Genomic DNA, 9,119 nt, shown 5'->3' on the forward strand with positions numbered 1-9,119 from the left:
GACAGTGGTTTCAAGCTGGATGCTGATGCCTAAGTAGGCAGCGGTTTGTAAAAGGGTTGCTTTATTAGGGTCAAACAGGGTGGTTTTTAAGAGCCGGATGTGTGGTTCACTTAGAGTTCAACAGTGTTTGTGTTGATGATAAAGCTCTCTTCCTGTAACACCTGCGACTGAGAATGACCCTTTGTGTTTATTGTCAGTTACATGATGGGATATTTTGAGTGTCTGAGTGCACCTTCTTTTCTAAGTCTTATTTTGAAGAGTCTTAAATGCTTACCATGGTCAACATCTCAATTTAGCATGTTAGCATGTTAACATTTGACAATTAGCACAAAGTAGTTGTAGTAACTGTTGATAGTGCTTGATGAAAAGTCAGGGGATCACCGAGGTCATTACTGAGGGGGACATCAATATCTAAAGCAAATTACATGGCAATCCACTAAGTAGTTATTGAGAAATGTCTGAGGGTCAAAGTCATAAGGATGATTGTCTGGAAAGCATGAATATGGAAAAAAATGTGCCAGTTTCTCTAGTAAATGTTGAGGTATCTCATAGGAGAAATTATAACTTTGATATGATGGTGGCGCTACAGGGAAAGTCAGAGGAAAAGTTGGTAAGGTTCTTCCACCAGGGAACATGAATGTCTGTAGTTTCGTGGTAATCCATCAAATTTTGGTGGACCAATCGTTGTTATATCTATAGAGCCAAAAATAAGTCACGTCATTGGAAAATACAACTGTACCAGAACTGCTCTCCTTCATGTGGTGCGTTTACATGCGAGGTTGTGTTCGTGTGATCATTGGATGTTTGTGTGCTGGCATGTCCTAAATTTACCGGTCAAAGACAGATTGAGTTTGAATGTGTTCACATAGGATCCTTCCTGCCACATGATGTTCTCTTTAATGATGGTTTCGACTTTCACAAGGAAATCCAATCCGACAATCCTCCACTCCCTCCTGGCGTTTGTCTCCAATTTGACAAACAGTGTTTCACATTTGTAGATGTGTAGGTTTCACAGTATCATTGGCCATTACAGGAATGCTTACATATGTCTTTGAGATAAACGTTACCGTCACATGCAGCCTGAAAGCTTGTGCGCTTGCTTGTACGTCGACAGTATGCGCGTGTTTATGTGTATTGTGTCATGTATTAGGTTGCCATTAATTGACCACAAACATAATGGACCCACTTAAGAAATTACATAGTCTCTAGGCACATACATCTACACACACACACACACACACACACACACACACAAACTCTGTCATTGCTTCATTGCATTATCGCTGATGTGAGAGGCAATAATGCTGTCAGTGCTCATGAGTGTATTGAGAAGTGGTCGTATCGTATGTCGCAATTATTGCACAGTTTTCAATAATGCCACAGCTTGTCATTTATCATAGCGCATTTACACTCAAGCCTCTTATAGGTGCCTCTATATGTAGAATTAGATTTCCTTTTCCTATATCATTAATGTACAGAGACACACAAAATGATGTTGAAGTTTTCAATTGCTACTTTCAAGATTAATTCAGATATGATTCAGATTAACTTATCTGGAACTTTTCTTAACTTATCTTATCTTAAGATCTGATCGGCTTCCAATCCGTCCCATTTGTAGTCAAAAAAATGGAAAACCCTCCCGGTTGTTGGTCGTAGTCAGTCGTCTTCAGATGCATTTATTAAATACTCTTTCATCAAAACATTTCTTTACATGTATTTGTAAAACATGACACTTATTTTCAATGAACCAGAATAAAAATAGGAACACAATCAGTTAGCAATGGACAAAAAAGACTTCTTAATATGCAATGACTTAGCATAGAATTCGGTCCAAAGTTTGCAAAACTTTACTTGAACAAGAACCTAAACGATACAGAGTTTCTGAGGTTGACACACTGAAAAAGTGATGAATTGCCACAGATGTACTTTCCACATCTAACATTTTACAGTTTAGAAATAAACTTGCTCAGTGCTTTCTGCTGGACAAACTATGTAATTACAACACTCTCTGCATTTTTCAGTAATATCTAGTGTTTGTACTGTAAGTTCATGTTACTTATCAGAAAACATGACTGATCATATCAACAATAAACTATTGGCTGATACACAGAGTATCATCGTGGCTCTGTCTCATTTATGCAGTGGTAATGCCTGTACAAGAGCCGTGCTGTGAAATGAAGCGTTAGATAAACCAACCAAATAACCAAGTTAAGCCATGCTGCTGTTTGATGATGTATTTTTTTATGGATGTGAGTGAAATGGTTTTGCCACTCACTAACACTGAAACATGTATGAAGTGATGATGATAACTTGCATTAGACAAAAGCGTCCAAAAAGTGTCACAAACCTACTGAAAGGATGTCAGAAATGTATGTGTACCAAATGAAAATGGATGTGTGGGATATTGATTAGTGTCCCTGAGTAACAGTGTGTGTTTTAAGAATAAGAATAAGAATAAGAATGACTTTATTTATCCCGGAGGAAATTGTTGAATTGTTTTCAAATGTATCCAGCTGGAAGAGAGGGACACTTTCACATTTTCCACTCGCTCTTATGAGTAGAGGAAGGGGAGGTCCAGCTTGTGTCATAAACCAATGAAACAAAGACAGCTGAGAGAGAGGAGAGAGACAGTAGGGTTTGACCATCAAAGATGCAATAAAACAGATGAACGCAGGCCACACCACAGATTGAAAGACCAGTGTGAAGATTAATGCCACATTTCTCCCATTAGAACCAGAAGTGAGGGGCTGGACCGCAACACTTCTCTGAAGGCACCTGTTGCGGCTGGACAGGAGTTGCACTTTTCTCTCAGGCTCCGGACAGCTGACCCTTTGTCTCTCTCTGCGTTGACAAGCAGCCATGTGCTCCTTGGTGTGTGGCTGCATCACTGACTTTTTCACCTATGAGACCACCAAGTCTGTGGTGGTCAAGAGCTGGTCAGTGGGCATCATCAACCGGATCGTACAGCTGCTCATCATTGCTTACTTTGTCGGGTAAGTGACATGTGCCTCACTTTTAATTAACATGTTTTGTGTAGTTATTGAGAAGAGATCAAACACTCTGAGATTCCTCCTGTTGAAGGATCAGTTCACCCAAATTAAAGACAATTTTTTTTAACTCACCTCTAATGATGTCAAGCCATGCAGATAGTTTTGGTCTTATTTGGTAGTGAAATATCCTCCTCTGTAGCCATGCCAGTAAAGCGGAAGTGAAGCTTTGAAAAATTAGATTTGAAAAACTCAATTGCAGATTGTATTTCCAGACACAGTGATCCTGTCACCCTGGATAATCCACAGTTTTCCCTAGCACCACTGTCAGGAGGATTAGTTCCTGTAAATAGTGTTTACAGTTCCCAAATGATTAGAAACCAAAAGCATTTAGTGTTGAAATATGTCCCTGATTCCCCCTTTTAGACAAAGGAAAAGTGAACGGAGAAGCCACAGCTCATCTGCTCAATATCCTCTTTATTAAATTGTCAAACAGCAGGACAGTGAACGGTGAAAGAAGAACTCAGATCCTTCACTTGTGTGAGAGTACCAAATAAAGGTGTTCAAAATTGTTCTTAAGTAAAATAAGTTTGAGAGGATGTGTTTTTAGCAAAAACCTATAATTTAAGTATTTAAAGTCCTCATTGTGCAGCAGAGTGGCCCCTGCCAGTGTTACATTATCATATATTAAATGATTTGAGGATTATTTCTGATGCATGAACATGTAAGCAGCATTTTACTGTAGCAGTATAGAAATATAAAGTACCTTAAAATGAAAATAGTGAAGTCCTAATACCACAAAATAGTGCAGAACTTCACTACATGTGCTGAGTTACTTAAGTGCTGCTTTTTTTGTCTATTTAGCAGCATTTTTTTTGTTATGAAAGCAAATCTTAATGCAGAATTTTATATAAAATGTCAGTTTCAAGCTCCCTGTTGATTATGTCCGGAAACAAGACTCTTGATATTCTCCACCTCTCTCACTGAATTCCTCGCCTGCTGTTAAATCTTGTGTCCTTTGTCCTGCAGCTGGGTCTTCATCCATGAGAAAGCTTATCAGGTGACCGACACCGGCATCGAGTCCTCTGTGATGACCAAAGTAAAAGGCTTCGGCTATCATCATGGCCATGTGATGGACGTGGCCGACTACGTCTTCCCCCAACAGGTATGTGACCCTGATAACAGTTGAACAGTTTAACGTCCCCACACAGACATGACCATGACCTTTGAGCTTTGGTGGGTCCACTGCTTTGTGAAATGGTTCAGCTTTGTCTGAGGTGTCCCATCCGCACATGATCTTGTTAAAGTGAAATGAAACTGAATAGCATTTTGACCACTGGCTAGCACCACATAAACATATTGTAGGCTGCACCACAGATGCTCTGCTGTTTGTGTTTCAGGGTGCAGGTGTGTTCTGCATCATGACCAAACTCATCGTCACTGAAAATCAGTTCCAAGGAAAATGTGCAGAGGTGAGGACACGTTCAAATCACCGGATACCAGTCAGTTCCAGCGGATTTTAAGGTTTTACTAAATAAATTTGATGCACTTCATTGGCTGACTGGCCCCCATCATGACCTAATCTCACTGGGCCCACTCCAATGCAACCATTTATTTCCACTTACAATGACTGACATTACTGTCCTTTAGTATAAAATCCAACATTTACTTAACTGATGTTTATATTGACGTGAACGGGTGTTTCAACTGAGAGCTCTCAGAGAAATCAATTGGAAGACATAGAAATAGAGTCCTTAGAAATGCCAGGTCATGCTTACATGCTTACTTGTTTATTTGCCTCATTGTTACCTTGTGTACTTGAATGCCTAATAATGATTTAGTCCAAAAAAAAAACCTCTACACTTCATCTACAATTAATGCACCAAAACAGTTTCTGTGTATGTGTGTGTGTTTCAGTCTGCTCAGATGTTCAATTGTAGCACGGATGCAGACTGCAACAACCATTTTGGCGCCATCCGTTCCAATGGTGAGTCTAACTTCTTCTATTTCCTACATCATTACAGTAGATGTTGTCGCAGTGTTGGCTGAACATGCAGAGGCACACTACTTTCGAATGTGTTTTTCTCTCTTCCAAACACAAAAAGACAACGGTGGCTGAGAGTTTAGTCAGTTTAAGATGCTATAACTCCAGAGAATCAGCTAATGCATCCGTCACCTCGCTCCATGAACTCCACATCATCACAGGTGGTTTTTACATTACGTTTTTCATCACTACAATCCTGCTGGCCCACTGCTTGCCTGCATATTGGTTGCTGCAACAGTGTCATATTATTCATACTACCACCAGATAGTAGGAAGAAAGGAAGACATTTTCAAATCCTACACACACTGGCTTTAAAATAAGGCCATTGATGAAATGGGTGAAAATGTCTGGGACCGTTTCAGAGATGCACAAAAGGCTCACTGTCATGGCTCTCACTGTATTACTGAAAAACAAGATCATTTCAAAAATTATGATTGTCCCTTTAACTGACATTTCTCCTTTTTCTGTCTCACGAATCAGGTGTAATAACAGGTGTTTGCCTAAAACCCTCTAATGACTCTAACGGTCAGTGTGAGATTGAAGGTTGGTGTCCAGCTGAGAACGACAGTGTCCTGATGTAAGATTTACACACACACACACACACACACACAGATATTTCCTTTGATTGTCATTCTCACCCCTCGTTCTCTGGCAACATCCTCCCCAGCGAACCAATGCTGGATGTGAACAACTTCACCATCTTCATCAAAAACAGCATCCGTTTTCCGCTCTTCGATATCACCAGGTAGGCCACACACAGGTGTGCATACACACACACTCTCAGATTTAATCAGCAGAAAACATCTCGGGAACTTGATGAGTGCAACAGATATGTGGAAAAGATGTAATAAGTACACTTAACCTAGTAAATGTTCCTTTAAGAACTATAAAAAAGTCATCATGTCATCATTCTCTCTCAGAGGGAACTTTCCCTCCACGATGAAGGCCGAAGAGATCGCTCGCTGTACCTACCATCCGGAGACAAACCCGTTCTGCCCCATCTTTCGTGTGGGGGACGTGCTGAATTACACCGGGCAGAGCGTGGCCAGCCTGGCAGAGAAGGTCTGATCTGTCGTGTATCTCCTCCTTCCTCATCTTTCTCCTCACATCCTTCACTCTTCATCCTCAAGGCTAAAATGTTGTTGCTGTGCAGGAAACTACACCCAAAGTGACAGTGTTGTTGGCATGCGAGGAATAGGAGGAATGTTGTACTGTCATGAAGGATAAATCCCAATTTAAATTAAGTGTCAAGGAGTTTCAACAGAATGGTGCACAAAAAGGGTAAATAAACAGTAGAGAGAAAAAGTGTTGTGACTGACTGGCTGGCACTCGCCCAGACGGCTAGTGAGGCAAAATTCTGAACATTAGAGGTTACCCTGTTATTTGTCTCACACTTGTGTGTGTCTCTCTTTTCCTAAAACTTCTCTTTCAGGGTGGAGAAATAGGAATAAACATCGAGTGGAAGTGTAACCTGGACCTGGACATTGAATATTGTATACCCAAGTACTCTTTCACGCGACTTGACGCACCATTTGCCAAGAACACCATCACCAAAGGCTACAACTTCAGGTAGTGAAGCTGATTTTTCCTCTTGGTGTCTACTCAGACTTTTCTTATTACGTTTCAAACTTTGGTCATTTTTTTCCTTCTCTTCGAATGCAGGTTCGCCAAATATTACAAGACAGAGAATGGGACTGATTTTCGGACACTTCACAAAGCATATGCCATCCGGTTTGATGTTATGGTCACTGGCAATGTGAGTCGTGTGAAACTGTGGTGACCTGGGGATTTGTGCATGCGTTCATATGTTTGTTTGTGTACTTTTAAAACACATTTTTAAACCTCATTTTTTTGAGATTGCACTTGATATAAGTTGCAGCACTTTTCACCAAAAGCATGTTTGAATATGTAATTAAAAGTTAAATAACACTGTAAAGGAATCGTTTGCTAAATAGTTAAATTTTTTTTGCAAATCCACCTATCATTTTCTTGCAGAGAGCTTGATGAGAACATCTATACAATATATATCATATCTGTACAGTAAATATAAAACTGGAGACAGAAGCCGGTTAGCTTAGTTTAGCAAAAACACTGGAAACAGGTTGCCTAGTCCACACATAATTTTTAGACCTTAGTTTTTATAAGCATTAATTTAAAAATTTGCTTTTTAACAGGAAAGATGTGCAGAACGCTGTTTTAAAAAGGAAAATAGCATTATTGTTTAACTGCGTATGTAAATATTGTGGAGAGTTCACTCGTTTTTGTACATCATGTCATCTAAACTGAATATCTGTCTCCTCCAGGCTGGAAAGTTCAACACAATCCCAACACTGATCAACTTGGTAGCTGCCTTCACCTCTGTTGGACTGGTAGGAATCTCTGATCATGTTAATGATAAAACACATAGAGGTGAATACTGGTAAGGTGGGACACTTTCTGTGTCATTCTAAATTATGACCCAAATATCTTATCCCCTCATATGATACGATTCTAAATAGCTTAAGAGCTCTAATTTACTAAACAGAGGTAAAAAGAAAGAAACGTAGGATAGATGGTTCTTCCTCAAACACACTTTGACCCAAACCTATATTTTTTCAGGCCCTACTGGAAAACAGGGGCACCTTTATTGGGACACTTAAAACACATTCAATTGTTATTCGAGTGTAGGCCTAATGAATTACGTACACAATAACAATGTAAACCACAACAATAATATATTTTTTTTATCTTTTTTTAAGGAGTGCAGATACAGCAGATTTAGCCCACACGCAATATCTGGTATTTGATTTAATGTAGTTTATATATATAAATCTAAATTGTAATTCTTTCACACAGCCTAAATTTCATTTCTCCTTTTTTGTAATAAATAGCAGCTAGCAACATTTATGAGGGTCACATAAAAGAGGAACTCAGATTTCTATTGGGACAGTGTCAAAATCATATTAAAAAACTCATTTTATTTTACCATCGCTGCTCATTGCAAAGTTGTTGAATTTGGTGTGATATGCCCCCAAAATGTCATCGCCACAGAACGTGTATTTTTTATTGCATATTTATTATGATGAGCTCAGTGCTGATTTTTATTAATGAAAGTATAGACATGTAAAGATATATAAATGATATAGCTTAACTCACCCACTTTACCAGTATTTGCTATATTGTTGTTGTTGCTGCAATACTCTTTTTTCTGTACCTGTTTTATACAGGGTACAGTTCTCTGTGATGTTATCTTACTGAACTTCTTGAAAGGGGCAGATCAGTATAAAGCCAAGAAGTTTGAAGAGGTAATGTGTGTTTTTTAATTATACAGCTGCATGCATTTTGATAACTAATAAGTGAAGACACTGACGTTACAGATTGTCATTGTTTTGTCCATCCAGGTGTCAGAAGCTCAGATAGAAGCATCCATTGCTCAGAGCCCAGGCAGCCAGCAGTCATTCAAACCAGGTATCAAGAGCTCCTATGACTCTGGAGCCATTTCCCTCACAGCCTCTGACCAACCAGTCTGACTGACAACAACAACAACAGTCAGAAGAAATGGACATACCTCTTTCTCTCACTCTGTCTTTTCCCTGAATTGCCTCACAGGAGATACATTATGTATTTTATGGTTGTCAGTATCCTGCAGTCAGTTTTAGCTTGGCAAGTTTATGGTTTTGGGTAAAGAAGGCCAACACTGCTGCCCTCTTCACGATTTTACAGCTTTAAGAGGGAGTCAGACGAAGAGAACTAGAGCCTTGTAGCTCATAACAACAACTGGCACACTGGAGCCTCTTTGTTAGCAACACTCAAGCAAAGTTCTCCTGAGAAATATTTGAGATGAAATGCACTGACCCGCCAACTCTTCCCTATTTGGATAAAGCTTGGTAACAACTACAGCCATTAAACTCATGAGGGAAACACACAGTAGTAAAAATGTTATTTTATTGAAAGCAGTTTCATTTTACAAGACATTTTACTGCATCTTAACTACAACAACCTGCAGCCTCCTGTTTGTCAGCTAAAATATTAAAACCTGAATAAATTCCCTTCTAATTTCCAGTTAGCTTTGCTCAAATGAGACAGAATTAGAAAAACATGCTCATTAT

The 9,119-nt window shown here is 39.3% G+C and overlaps 1 protein-coding gene across 1 annotated transcript; it reads left to right on the forward strand.

The window, feature by feature from the left end:
* Window positions 1–2,823: 2,823 nt before the first annotated feature.
* p2rx3a (purinergic receptor P2X, ligand-gated ion channel, 3a) lies at window positions 2,824–9,105 on the forward strand. Its single transcript, XM_070836283.1, has 12 exons — window positions 2,824–2,993; window positions 4,017–4,152; window positions 4,388–4,459; window positions 4,905–4,974; window positions 5,512–5,608; window positions 5,699–5,776; window positions 5,952–6,093; window positions 6,464–6,600; window positions 6,694–6,787; window positions 7,335–7,400; window positions 8,238–8,315; window positions 8,412–9,105. Exons 1-12 carry the CDS (start codon window positions 2,860–2,862, stop codon window positions 8,538–8,540), a joined length of 1,233 nt encoding a protein of 410 aa, XP_070692384.1. The 5' UTR covers window positions 2,824–2,859; the 3' UTR covers window positions 8,541–9,105.
* The last annotated feature ends 14 nt before the right edge of the window (window positions 9,106–9,119 follow it).

The sequence above is a fragment of the Pempheris klunzingeri genome, chromosome 9 (genome assembly GCF_042242105.1).
Source record: "Pempheris klunzingeri isolate RE-2024b chromosome 9, fPemKlu1.hap1, whole genome shotgun sequence".
NCBI lineage: Eukaryota > Metazoa > Chordata > Actinopteri > Acropomatiformes > Pempheridae > Pempheris > Pempheris klunzingeri.

What these genes read in the sequence shown, in the direction of transcription:
- p2rx3a (XM_070836283.1), top strand. Translation starts at nt 2,860, where the DNA reads ATGTGCTCCTTGGTGTGTGGCTGCATCACTGACTTTTTCACCTATGAG. An exon ending in TGGCCAGCCTGGCAGAGAAG is followed by an intron (nt 6,094 to 6,463) that starts GTCTGATCTGTC and finishes CTTCTCTTTCAG; the next exon opens with GGTGGAGAAATAGGAATAAA. An exon ending in CCTTCACCTCTGTTGGACTG is followed by an intron (nt 7,401 to 8,237) that starts GTAGGAATCTCT and finishes TGTTTTATACAG; the next exon opens with GGTACAGTTCTCTGTGATGT.